At 41.0% G+C, this 14,381-nt stretch overlaps 1 protein-coding gene across 1 annotated transcript in view; it reads left to right on the plus strand.

The window, feature by feature from the left end:
* Positions 1-14,381, plus strand: part of LOC110077807 (cholesterol transporter ABCA5) — a 74,290-nt gene that overhangs the window by 6,259 nt on the left and 53,650 nt on the right. Inside the window, exons 2-8 of the mRNA XM_078384341.1 lie at positions 1,670-1,790; positions 4,786-4,984; positions 5,192-5,350; positions 5,866-5,963; positions 8,618-8,847; positions 12,048-12,189; positions 13,194-13,382. Of these exons, the coding sequence (XP_078240467.1) occupies positions 1,686-1,790; positions 4,786-4,984; positions 5,192-5,350; positions 5,866-5,963; positions 8,618-8,847; positions 12,048-12,189; positions 13,194-13,382 (1,122 nt within the window). The 5' untranslated portion in view covers positions 1,670-1,685. The remainder of the gene's footprint in view (positions 1-1,669; positions 1,791-4,785; positions 4,985-5,191; positions 5,351-5,865; positions 5,964-8,617; positions 8,848-12,047; positions 12,190-13,193; positions 13,383-14,381) is intronic.

Here is a 14,381-nt window from a genome sequence, read left to right on the forward strand (position 1 = left end):
ACCACCATGTGGTTGTTTCCTGAATTAGCTGAGCCACAACAATCTCTTTTGCTGCACTCACTGCTCAGCTCTTCAGAAAACGAACTCAGCAGGAAAGAGGATGCTGTTCCTTCAAGAACTACAGCTTCCATCAGCCACTCTAGGTACAGTACCTTAATATGATGGCTGCTGGCTTTTCTGGCTTCCTTCTTCCCTTGTCCTTTTTCCATTGGTTGCAGAGACTGCTTTGGGGTGGTGTCTATGGAGGACAGGGCCTTACCATGCTTTGCAAGACAAGACAGTGCCCCAGAAATCTTGCCCTGTTATTGCTGGGGTGAAGGACTTGGACTTTATAATACAAATGCAGATAGTGCTGTTCAGGGTGCCATGAACTCTGCTTGTTTCTTCCTGCTCTATGTGACCCCCTGAGTGCTAGCTGGACCTTCTTCACTAGCTGCTGCTGTATCTGATGAAAGGTTGGCTGGCATTGTTCCCCATCCCACCCCATGCTGCTGCTGCTTAATACCCACTGCCCACTGTTTTATTCAGGGCCCAAGAGGCTTACTAGAACATACCCCTTCTCCTTCCACAAGGAGGCAAGCCTATAGTGGATCAGATCCTTTTGCTTGCTTGCCAGAGCCACCACTGTTCTCCCTCTATGGAATCCCCCATCCACCTAGACTGTCCCCTCATTATGCCAACCGTGCCCTGAAACATTGGGACCTCCTGGCTAAGGAGGACTGTCTCCCTACTAAGGACCTGTGTTGCTGTCTCAAAGCTTCAGAGGACATGCACCACTTGGCCTGTCATGTCTCACTCTTCTCTGACCAGAGCAACAGCCAAGCATCATGCCCTCGGCTGCTCCAGCAGTCTTTCAAGCCAGTAGAAAGTGGAGTTCCATTGATCTGTCCCATCTCAGTTTGTTTTGCCTCTGGTGTAACAGTCCACTGCTCCGGGAACTATGGTGAAAATCCCCTGCCACCTTTCTGATGTACTCAATTATATTAGGTATGCGTATGCGTCCAGGAGGCAGTGGAAGACAGGAGGACCTGACGTGCTCTGGTCCATGGGGTCACAAAAAGTTGGACACAACGTAACGACTAAACAGCAACAACAATATGTGTATGTCTTCCATACCCTGTCAAGCACTCTGAACTACAGTGGTGCCTCGCTAGACAATTGCCTCGTGGGATGAAAAGCCCGCAAGATGATTGTTTTTTGCGATCACTATGGTGCCCTGTAAGACTTTTTTTCTGTAACCGTGCTTCGCAAGACTTTTTTTTTTTGAGACTGATGCATAGGGAACCTTGCAAGATGATTTTTTCACAAGATGATGATTTTCGCGGAATGAATTAAAATCGTCTTGCGAGGCACCACTGTACTAGGTTGAGGGTGGGCATACACCGCACCCCAGGATTCTCAGCCTGTAATCCTGCCACCCTGTTTCCCCCTTTTTCTGTGACAAAGGAATCTTGCCTTTCTGTAGCCAGATGCCACTGTGGGGGCCGAGGTCCCTCAGGGCCTCTGGAATGTTCTGAGCTGTGTGGCTGCCCTCCGTCGCAGCCTCATTGAACAGGGCCCACCTGTACCCTGCCCTTGTGTGTGTGTTGCCTGGTGCCTCTTTTTGAAGAGTTTCAGATTGAAGTTTATACCATTTATTTATACCACATTTCTTGACCTTGCTTTTCAGACTCTACACACTAGAAATGTCCTCAGATGTTCCAAGACAAGTTGGAGTGTGGCGCCAAACTCGAGCTCTTTTGTACAAGAACTGCCTAGTGAAATGGAGGACTAAAAAGACTAGCATTCAGGTGACCTGAGCAGATGTATTTTAGTAGTTTCTGGTTTCAGTGATAAAATAAATGGTTTTATTGAAGAAATAATATGTAAATTTTTATTAAGATCTCTTAAAATCAACTGAAAGCCCCATCAGACTCAATGAGACTTGCTTCTTAATCGACAGCCTAGTCTTGCCCTTTGAATAGCTCCCTCTGTTTTTCTAGGAATACTAACATTAGAGCATCTGCTGTCTGCCCCTGCCAGTGCATGGAAGAGCATGCTTGGGCAGGCAGGGGGGATCAGGCATCTGGGAAGCTGATGTGAACGTTCTGGGCCATCTTTATGTGAACAGGTGGCTTTGAAGGTTGACAACCCTGTACCAAACAGCTATATCATGCTGGTTATTCTGAGCAATGCATTTTGTTTCCATGTGCAGACTCAGAAGAGGAAGCCCTTCCCCTCTTAAACTTCTTTTGAAAATTTCACTGTTAGTAGTGCACACATGGCCATGTGAAATGGTTTCAACCATCTCTTGTGACACATTTCCCACTTCCCTGACTGGCAAGACGCTTCAGGAACACCACTAGCTTGCTTTGGAAGAGAGAGCCCTAGAGACTGGTGGCATTTTGTAACATTTCATTATTTCAAGTACAGTAATATATAATTACAAGCACTGAAGCCCCATGAAGAGATGTTCACTGGACATCCTGAGCCTTTGTTGATTGACTGACATCCCAGGTTAAGTTAGAATTAATCTTGAGATTAATTATTGTGATGTACATCACTACAGGAAATCAGACAACAATAAAGCAATTACCTATGACTTTGTCTATCTGAGAAGTAATGCAATGAGATGCAAATCAGCCAGGGAGATGGACATGCAGTGCACAGTTGATATAAAGTGCAAGCATGGGTGAGCAGGGCCTGTAGATGAGAAATGTATCAAAATTAGCACATATAAGTAGTTTCAGTCTCTCTAAAGTTATATCGAATGTAAACTTAATGCTGAATATAACAAATTGATACCAAATGTATGTAAATATTTTTCTCATTAATATTGGGGAGGTGTGGAATGATGTGCTTCTCTTGTAATAACAGAGCATAAGCAGGATAGATCAACACACCCACAGATCCCTTGTGTCAATTCTAGCTTTTGTGTGTTGCAAAAAGAAGCAGGCAAATAGGGGGAAAATCAGGATGATGGAATATTTGCTTGCTGTGTTAGAAATTAACCTTCTTTGCCTTTTCAGCTGCAAAGTGAGTGATTAAATAATCCAAGTTCATACTGTGGCGCCTGTGCCACTAATTTCAGATCCAGGGAAGGGTAAGGATGGGGAGAAAAAAAGAAAAGTAAGAGACAGGCAGTGTAGAGATGCACAGGCACTTCTAAGGAGTCAGAGAGTACCATGGCCATTGCCCGTTTTAAGTTCCTCACCCAGTCCCTTCCTGATGGTTGCCTTAGGGAGCTGATAGGGGCTTTCTTCTAGTGACTGCAAAAGAGATAAATCAAACAGAATGACCAGCACTGCAGACAGCTGCTGCTTGACCAGAAGCCTGTGTGTCCCACCTGCATGAGCTGGCCTTGCTGTTTGCTTTTCCCCATTGGCTGAAAGGGGATTTTCCTGGGCAATTGGAAATTTATGAAGGGCCCAAATAAGCATTGCCCCAGGGTATCCCTAAAAGGGCACAAGGCAGGTTGGATCCCAGTTCTATGTGGCCTTATTGAGGGATGGGGCTGGTCAAGGGGGACCAGTGCACATGATTGCAAAACACATGGTAAAGATAAAGGTTCCCCTTGACAATTTTTGTCCAGTCGTGTTCGACTCTAGGGGGCGGTGCTCATCCCCGTTTCCAAGCCATAGATCAAGCGTTTTGTCCGAAGACAATCTTCCGTGGTCACATGACCTGTGCGACTTAGACACGGAACACTGTTACCTTCCCACCGAGGTGGTCCCTATTGATCTACTCACATTTGCATGCTTTCGAACCACTAGGTTGGCGGGAGCTGGGACAAGCGACGGGAGCTCACTCTGTCACGTGGATTCGATCTTATGATTGCTGGTCTTCTGACCCTGCAGCACAGAGGCTTCTGCGGTTTAGCCCACAGCGCCACCACATCCCACGCAAAACACATACCATGTAGTAAATGAACGCATACCATGCTATTTTCCTAGCTTATGAAATATAAATATCATTTTTCAGATACTGTAGATTGTTCAGCAAGATATTTTGGCAAAAGCCAAGAATCATTTTTTATAGCCATGCTCATAAAGCCTGTTGCCTTTCAAGGTCACAATATGAGATCTGAATAGTCTTTTAATTGTCTGAGAGCATGTGTTTAATAAACACATTGGCATAGAGAGTTTTTTTGTTTGTAAACTATTTTTATAGCACAGGATTATGAGCCTCTTGTATACCTTTTGCATTTTGTTAGGATATTGTGGCCCATAAAGTAGAATGTACCCTTTGTGCATGAACCAGAGTGTTCTGTCAGGCATCCATTTTTATAACAGGTATGCAGCCACAAGGTCAACGCAGGTAGCCGATGCGGTCCTTGAAATGTGTATTAGGCATGATGTAATAATGTCTAGGAGAAGACATCAGGTGATGTGCCCAGTGATAGGTTGTTCATACTATAAGTGCTGCACACTATAGTGGAATATGGAGAGCTGTTATATGAAGTGCTGTCCGTTTATTTTACTGATAAGTGTATTTTTTTTAGGCTGCTGACTGATGAACATAGTTCTGCTGTACATATTTTGTAAATAGACTGCTGGTGAAGGAATCTACAGTGCCTGCAAGTCTCTTTGCTTGTTGACCTGGAAGACTGACTTGTCTCGGACCCATCTCCACACCCCAGATTCCTGACACTTTTTAATTACTGTTAAGCCTGCAGCTCCATTTCCCGTTATACGTATGTCAGTGTATCAGGTGTTTTTGCAGGAGGGATTAGGTGGGCTATATGTTAGAATGCTACCACAGATGATTATTTTACTATTTTTCATTCAACTCCTTTCATTTGTGTAGGAGATCCTGATTCCAATTACCTTGTTATGCTTACTGATACTCATAAGCATGATACAGCCAAACAAAAGACATGACGAGGTGCCTGATTCCAATCTTGATTCTGCAAATCATTCCAATATGTTTATTATTGGCTACACAGCAGAGAATGATACAACAAGAAAAATCATGCGCAAAATATTTTCAGAATACTGCAAAGAAGGTACTGTTAGTTTTCATGCTCTTCTGTTATTGCAAGACATTGGTCCTGTTTTTTTCTCCATCTTGGACATATAGTCTTCAGAATGATTGATCAAGTATGTTTGTTTTCTTTGCCTGCCTGAATAGTTTTCCATCGTACAAACATTTCATAATATTAACTATTAAGAGAACTGCCAAGAGGGATGTTGTTGATTTTGATATTTTTCAGGAAATATAAAAGAATTTGCAAGTGAACAGGAAATGGAAGAGGCTAGTCATCTGAACCCAAAGAACTTTGTAGGTGTAATCTTTATGGATCCCATGTCTTACCATCTCCGATTTCCTCCTACACTCATTCCACAGTCTTCAGTTATTGTGGAATCTAAAAGTAAGTGCAAATTTAAATACTGTAAATATATAAAATATGTCTCTGTGGGGCTTTTTAAAAGGTAGTTTGCTTAACTTGGTATCATTTTGGTGAAGTAAAGACCTGACGACTTCATAGTTTGAAATAATAGTATGCGAAACTGTCTAACATGTGTCTGCTCATTTGGAAAGCCGACTTGGTTCAGTAGTAATTGCTCATGGTAAATATATATAGGATTGCAGCCTGGAGTGTCTGCTGATGTCTTTTATTATGTATTGATCTTCCATAAGACTTACTTCTAAGAAGGTGCCCTTAAGTTCACTTTATTAACATAAAACATTGATAAAAATCAGTATTTTTAAATGTCTCAGGCATGCAATCGTTTAGCAGTGTATCGATGCCATGAAATAAGTTGATCAATTTCTATTATTGGGCCTTTGAAGTGCAGGGACATTAATGTCAATCTGCCACCCATAATGTTTGTGATCAGACAAAATGGATTCATATGTTCCTGCTCATAATTTAATTTCCCATAGGCAGTTGTTCAAACCCTTACAAAATATGTGAAGCTGAAACATATTGGCGCTATGGATTTTCAGCACTACAGATCTGCATTGATGCAGCAATTATACAGGTAAATGTAAACAATCAAAATGTGAGCATGAATAATCATTTTTAGCTATATCTGAACTGTTCAAACACATTAATTTTTAATGTAACTGAGTGCTTTCCACTAGTACATGGTAACAGCAAAATCAGGAAAAGGCCACATGGTCTCCAAAACAATACAAATGTAGAAACAGGTGATTCCTTTATTAGGCCACTAAAAAATTAAAATAACACAAAGGAGAAACAGTGAGTTTTTTTTATTGTATTTTATGTTTTAAGTGGTTTAATAAAGGTATCACATGTTCCTGCACTGGTAATAGCAGTTGCCTTCATGACTGACTGTGTCATAATATCAATGCCTTTTGTTCGCTAGATGGGACAACATGACACATGCATTCACACAAGCAGATGCTGTCATTATTCAGTGGTCAGTCATGGAACATGTTATGCAGGCAGTTGTGAGCACTTCTGCCTCTGCCCAGAGTGTCTCCTTGGCCATGGAGTCCAGCACGTTGAGACTCCCAGAGCTGCTAGAACTGGATTTTATTGAAGTAGGGTACAAGAAAAGGTGGGGCACCAGTTGTATCCCATCTTGTCAGTTTATTGGGGGGGAGGAACTGATTTGACTTCACCAGCCCTCTATCAGGTCCAGTCTTTATGTAAGCTCATCTTCTGCTCACTGGGCTTGGGCTGTTCCCAGTCCATAGTTGTTTCCAGGCTTTCCAAAGATTCCCTAGCCAACGAACACCCTTCAGGGAAGGCTTGTACTACCAGCTTCCGGGGCTCCCAAGTCCCTCCTGCCGGCGTCACAAGTGCTTCTTTTGGCTCCATTGGGTCAAAATGGTGTGCAGGTGCTGAACTGGCCTTAATGGTCTCCAAGTGTAAAGGGGTTGGGGTCCATGGTATACCTCCCCTCCATGCCCTTCTCCCTTAGCCACAGTGACCTGGACTCATAGCCCTGTCCCAGAGGTTCTCAACCCAAATTATCCCTTTGTGATTGAACATCTGTGTTGTTCATAAAAGGGACTTTGATCCAGTGGATGGGCCTATGGTGGGAGTTAAAGAAGAGATTTTAATGGTTACCCTCCCTGAAGTTTCAAGAGCTGTCATCCATGTTACTCTGAAAGGACCACCAGATCCCTAGAGCAGATGTTCTGGGGACGAAGGCTGTGCATCAGAAAAGGATCTGCTCCCCTTGCATCAGCAGTTAGATCCTATGAGCAGAGTTCCACTCCTAAAAAACTGAACTGAGCTGGACTTTTTAAATCCTGGAAAAAGATACACCATAAGAAATGGCCAAGGCACACTTGGGAAACACCTTAGACTGAAACGACATCTTTACAATAATCGGTATTTACTGCAGGGTAGGTGCAAACAGCTGTGATATTGTTAGCAGTACATGCCAAAGTTTTAATCTGATGAGGGTGGCCGTGCACATTGGTGCTGTGAGCATTTCAAGGGTGGGACATGATGGGAACATCTTATCCTCCTTGTGCCCCCCCTTTAATTTTTTTAAAGGTTCTTCTGCATATATTTGGATGTGTGGTTTAACTGGAGTTTTTAAAAAAGGAATCACTCATCCACATATGCAAACAGAAGTTCAAGGGAGGAAATAGGACCAGATAGGCGGGGTATAAATCAAATAAATAAATAAATAAATAAATAAATAAATAAAATGAAGATATGTTGGAGGGTGAGAGAGTGGGGAACAGGAGAGGGGAGGAAGAGATGGCAGAGGTGAATCCACGGTCTTGTGTCCTGATTTGTCTGGAGACTTTGCAGGGCAAACAGCAGGAGGATTCCTCCATTTTGTCTTCTGTGACCAGCCTTGTTAAGTTAATAGCTCTGAAAACAGACGTGATCAAGAATGTGGTGAATAAAGAATGTGGGGATGGAACAGGCAGGTGACTGGAAGGGAAAAAGGGACTGCCTTATAGTGCCTGAAACCGCAGTGTGTCTGTAAAATCCAGAGCAGAAAAGAATCAGACTGGGCACCATTTTGAACTAAATTAGGTTTGATGCCATTCGATGCAGTGGGAATACAGTAATTGCAGATTAAGCCTGTTTCTTTCCTGACAATGTAGTTCTGGCCAGAGCTACCTAAAGTATGGGTGGACTAGAGAAGAGAGTGGGGGGGACCCTCATAAGCCTTTTCCGTATGCTGTTTATATACCAGTCACCACTCTGGAGGTTGTTAATGGTAAGACCGGCAACCAGGTCCTGCCACTTTCATCTTGATAGTTTAGAACGAGAAACATAAGTCCTCAAGGTAATGATGTTCCAGGTAATGGTTAAATCCGAGTGCCTGATAGGGCTATCCTTTGTACAGTAAAACCATTTGGTATTCTTTCTTGAGGGAAGGATGAAGTGAACTAGTTTGAACTAGAATGTCGTTGTTGGGTTTCATGCCCTTATATACATGGGTTATGATAGTGAATTTTGGAAAATGCAAAGTAATAAAACTTTGGTATGACAACTTCCAGTCTGAATGTGCCTTGTAACCAGAATAATTTTGTGCAACTTTTCTTCTGAATTTCATGATAGGGGCTTAGATTATCAGTATAAGTGAGATAAGGTAATATTTAGGTTTGCAATTTACTTTGAAGACTAAAATTGCCTATTAAAATAAATGCTGCAAAATTATGAAGACTGGTTTTGACCTTACTTTTGTTTCCTTAGTTGAAGACGAATCACTCTGTTTGGCAAAACCTGGAATCTACAAAAGCTATCATGATGGGAATGTCTGCTGTTGTGGAAGTAGATGATTTTGTTCGTGCGGTCATTTTAATCTACCTTGTGATTGCCTTTTCACCTTTTGGCTACTTCTTGACAGTTCATATTGTGACTGAGAAAGAGAAGAAACTGAAAGAATTCTTAATGGTCATGGGACTTCAAGACACAGCTTTTTGGTATGCAAATATGATTCTTATTCTTTGGTGAGAAGTAAACAGAATGGTTGTCATATTATCTTGCAGTACTGCATTATACTTTTCTTGGGGAAAAGGCATGTAAAGGCTTGGATTCTAAGGTAAGAAAGTGAATGGGAGGGAAATGTCCCCTGTTTTCCTTCTTGACATTCCCTTGGCACTCTATATGGGGGTGAGGGGTTGCTGCAGGACGGGAGGAGAGTTCCATATCAGAAAAACACGTGGCTAATTTGCATAGCCTTTCCTTTCTCCACCAGCACTCTGCATCCAGTCCCATATTGTTGAGGTGCCTCTACTCCAGGTTGTTCCAGAAAAGCTTGTAACTGGAAGTAAATGGAAAGGAGAGTGGAAACCAAAAATCTGATTTTTTTTACTACTGAAACAAAACAAAATCAATTTTTAAAATTTAAATTTTTATTTAAATTAATTTGATTTTTTTTAAAAAATCATTGAACTACCTTGGTAGAAACTTCCCTTCCTTAAGGTAACATGTCTTAGGATCTAAGCCACTGTGTTTGCTTTAACATGTCCTGAAAATAGAACAAGGAGATAAATTTATCTCCTATATATTGGCAGTTTTATATATGAATAGCTTAGATTAATTGGATTTGAAGCTAGGTCATCAAATGTGGCTGCCTAGCTTAAATTATAACTTAGGTACAATTTGAACCTCACATAAATCATGGTTCAAAGGTGTTATGCACTTCTTGGGCCCCTCCTAGATCACCCAGTCAAAATAGCTTCATGAGAAGTTATACCGTAACTAGAGATGGACACAAAGTGCTTTGTCACTCTCCATATGAAGCGCACCATGCTGTGCCACAGGTGCTATGCAGATCCACCTCCACACTCCCAGCCGGCTGGCCCACTCATCATTCTTCACATGCCATTGAGGACTTCCTTCTCCGGTGGCAAGCAGTTGGGGCAAGAGGAGCTTGGGCTACCCTTCCCACCGCCCCAGGCAGCTGACCATTCATCAGTTGTCCGGGGAGAATTCTCATCCCATCTCCTTGTCAGAGTTGTTGGCTGCCTGAGGAGGTGGGGAAGGGCAGCCTGAGCTCTAGCCCAGACTGGCATGCTGCCAGAGAAGCAGGTCCCTGGCAGCGTGTGAAGAACAGTGAGTGGGCAAGCCAGCCAGCCAGGGGGCTGGGAGATTGTGTGACACGCTTCATATGAAGTGCAATGAAGCACTTAATGCCCATCTCTAGTTATTACCCAGGTGTTAAGGTCAAATATATGATACTCAAATAATGACCTCAGAGCACTATAAAACTTCAAAACACGCTGTGGTAGTTTGAGTTTATAATCTGTCATAGTTGGCATTTATCCCTGAAAGGGCTAATATCCGTGTCATTTCAAATAACCTTTTCAGTCATTTCAATGTTCATTTGATTATCAAAGTCCCTGTTGTTTCATTGTTTAAATACCCCATCTCTCTTCAGAGAAAATAAACCATTGTTGTATTTTGGATGCTGTAAGCCGCCCAGAGACCTTTGGGTAGTGTGGGCGGCATATAAATAAAATAAAATAAAATAAAATAAAATAAAATAAAATAAATAAATAAATAAATAAATAAATAAATAAATAAATAAAAGTCACATTTGTTCAATGTGAAGTCAATCTTCTTTAGACTTCCACATTCACAATATCAGCTTGCCTTATTCTACAAGCTTTATTCATCTATGTTGCTATTGTGTTCCAAATGCAATTATACTTCAATTATACAGAAATTAAACTTACAGCAATGAAAAAGCTGTAGGTACAAATGCTTAAAATATATGAAGATTAAACTTAAGTTGTAGACATTATACTTAATGTCATATTTGAAAAAAATTTAAAATGCAGGAGATAGACATACAATAGAAATATATTTTAAGAATAAAAATTAGCAAGGAGAATGTTTAATTAGATTTTAAAAATTCGGGAGCTTAGAGCCTTAGAAGGCATGCTGAAAAAACCAGAGAGTACATCTCTTAAAATATCAAACTTCTTAGAGTTAAAAATCTATGAAAGTAAAACATATTACTTAACCTTTAGCGTGTCTTAACAAAGATGGGAAGTATTGTAAGTGCTCACCCAGCCATCTGCCAGTTAGAATCTATGGAGGGAAGCACAAGAGCAGTACAGAAGAAGAGAACATGGATTTTCCTCCATAGATTCAAAGTAGCAGGTGGCTGGGTGAGCCTTTTAAGGCGATAAGCTCCTGCATGCTCTAATCCACCACATGTTATGAAATGTTAAATTGTTATAACATTTCATAGAAAGCAATGTAAAACTTAATAAACTTCTTGTGACCCTTCCTCAGCTTCCTAGGTATAAAGTACTCAGAAGTGGTTTACTAGTCCTCCCTTCTAATTTTTTTAATTGGTTGTCTAGCAAACCAAATGGAAAGGACATATCATTGCAAATATGTCCTTCTACCTCTGTAGGAAAGAACTATATTATGGTAAGTACCAATATGACTTTAAACCTTTTCTTCTTCCTGAGGAAAAACATTTTCCTCTGAGGGTGAATTGGAAGGAAATTATGTATTGGGGACCATTTTGTAGATGAACAAGAACTTCAATAGGACTCCCACATTCACAGGGATCTGTTCCAAGCCCCCCCCCCCCCGACACGAAAAACCACAGATAGCAAGCTCAACAGACAGCATGGTCTCTGGCTCCCTCTAGAGGTCAGTTCTGGTAAATACATTGTGGACATACATATTTCTGATTTGTCTTTTAATGTTTTTAATATTTATTATTTAATAGACATAGATAAGTGAAACCATGGATACAAATCCTATGGATATGGGAGTCCTACTGTAATTCAGATTCCCAGTATGGTATTATGGATAGAGTGAAAGATTAAGACGCTGGAGAACAGAGTTTGAATCTCCACCTGGCCATAGAAATTCACTGGGGGAGTGGAACTGGTAAAAACTCTCCTTAAATACCTGACTTGCCTTGAAAGCCCTATTACAGTTGCTACGTCAGTTCCGATTTGATGGCACAGAACACACATACACAGACACATAGACAGACACATTTCAGTACATTCACTGCAAATTGTTCTTCATTCATGTAACATAACTGCTCCTTTCAGGCATATCTCCTTCATATAGCAGTGAATTATGTTTAGTTCTAACTTAGTATTTAGTATAGATGCCTTTGAATGTCACTGTTTTTCCTTCTTTCCAGGCTTTCTTGGGTCTTGCTGTATTCCAGTCTGATCTTTGTCATGTCCCTTCTCATGTCAGTCATTGCAACTTTCTCTTCACTGTTCCCTCAAAGTAGCAGCTTTATGATATTTCTTCTTTTCTTCCTCTATGGCATATCCTCTGTAAGTACGTGTGCACGAGTGCATGTATTCATTGCGATTTTAGAATGCTCTTTGCTATGGATAAACTTACAGAGCAAGCCTGTGATTATATTACACAAACAACTGCCAATATTTATTTATTTATTTATTTATTTATTTATTTATTTATTTATTTATTTATTTATTTATTTATTTATTTATTTATTTATTTATTTATTTATTTAGCTTATATGCTGCCCACACTTCCCAAAGGTCGCTGGGTGGCTCACAGCAATTAAAATACAGTTAAAAAGAAAAAACAATTAAAATATATACTATAAAATTGCCATCGGGTCCCACAGTTGATATTATCCTCTGGAACAGGTAGGTTTTGACCTGGCGCCAAAATGTCATCAGCGTCGGCGCCAGGCAAATCTCAGTTGGGAGGGTGTGCCATAGTCTGGGGGCAGCTGCCAAAACGCCATCCTCTTACCTCCTTCATTTGGCCCAAATTCTTCTGTTAACAACCTAAATTCAATTGCTAATTCCGACTCTGTTAAATCAGTTATTGAACCGTAGCCAACACTCATCTAAATCCCATTGATTCAATGGTTCTGCTCCATTTGGGACTACGAATTAAATTCAGGGTGTGATCTGCAAACACCAGGGGAAGACAGCTCATAGGTGGTGATATATTTTTCTTGTTTTATTCTTGTTTGTGCGTTTAGTTTTTTTTTTAAATCATTTTCTAGTTGTTCCAAATTTAGTGAAAAGGTTATTTCTGTGGGCTACTGTCTTCAAAGCCAGCTAGTCTCTGAATCTGCAGTGCCTTCTGCATTCTGCCTTGGGAAAGATCTCAATTGTTATCTTCTTTTGCTAAGACTCCCAGTCCCAATAAAATCCTTACTTATATTGTAAACTGCGTTGAGATCCAGTCTTGGGTGACTGGAGGATGCTTCTTCTTCTCATTCTAGTTTCTATACATAAAAATTATGATGTTAACATTTTTAATCCTGCACTCAGATACATTTCCTATGTCTGTTTAGGTTTCCTTTGCATTCATGCTAACTTCAATTTTCAAGAAATCATCCTATGCTGGCTCAGCTCAGTATTTTACAACTGTGGCTTTTGGTGCTGTTGGTCTGACCATTGTCCTAGTAGAAGATTTTCCAAAGTCCTTTGTGTGGTCACTCAGTCCTCTCTGCGAGTGCACGTTTTTAGTTGGAGTGGCACAGGTTAGTAAAGTATGTTTTGGTCTTGCTCCTGTAGTGTATAGTAGGACTGGGACACTCTCATTTATTGTTGGACTCCAACTCCCATCAGTCCCATCTGGCCAACCCAGAATTAAGGGTTGATGAGAGCTTGATTCCGGCTGTATCTGCAGGAACAGAGGTTCTCATCTCTGACAAATAGAAGTTACTCCTCTGTGATTCTAGAGAAGGTCCTGCTTAAAGTTTCACACCTAAAATGAAGAGTTCCATTTTCAGAAAAGAGGCTACTTGTTAATTGATTATTTGTCGTAGTTTAATTGTAGTAGATTGGACTCCAAGTACTCTATGGTAGCAAGAACCAGACGTCTCAATCCGATTTTTGTTCTTGAAATCAGGACTATATCATCTGCGTAGAGGAGCAAGTAGACTGGGGTGTTGTTGAGTTTAGGGCAATGGGAGTCAATGTCAGCTAGATGAGGTGATAGGTCATTCAAGAAAAGGTTGAACAGGGTGGGAGCGAGCACGCAACCCTGTTTTACTCCCCTCGTGGTGGTAATATTTTCAGTAAGATTGCCTAGATCATCATACCTAACTTGGCAGGATGTGGTCGCATATAGACGTTGGATCAAGGAAAGAAGTTTGTTGTCGATTCCCATCTTAATGAGTTTTGCCGAAAGAAGGTTTCTGTTTATGAGATCAAAAGCTGCTCTAAGGTCCAGAAATGCAGTAAATAGTCTTGAGTGGGGGCTGGCCAGCTGTTTCTCGGCAAGATGAAATAATATCAGGCATTGTTCCAGGGTGGATCTCCCGGCTCTAAATCCAGCTTGTTCTGGGCCTAGGATATTGTTATCATCAATCCACGAGGTCAGCTTAGTTAGAAGGTGTGATGCGTAGAGTTTCCCCGGGATAGAGAGAAGGCTAATTGGTCTAAAGTTGTTTGGATTCAGGAACAACTATATAATGGAACAAAAATCCCATTTATATTCTGTCTAATTTTAATTTTGACTTCCCTGTTAATTTGTT

The sequence above is a fragment of the Pogona vitticeps genome, chromosome 2, assembly GCF_051106095.1.
Source record: "Pogona vitticeps strain Pit_001003342236 chromosome 2, PviZW2.1, whole genome shotgun sequence".
Lineage (NCBI taxonomy): Eukaryota > Metazoa > Chordata > Lepidosauria > Squamata > Agamidae > Pogona > Pogona vitticeps.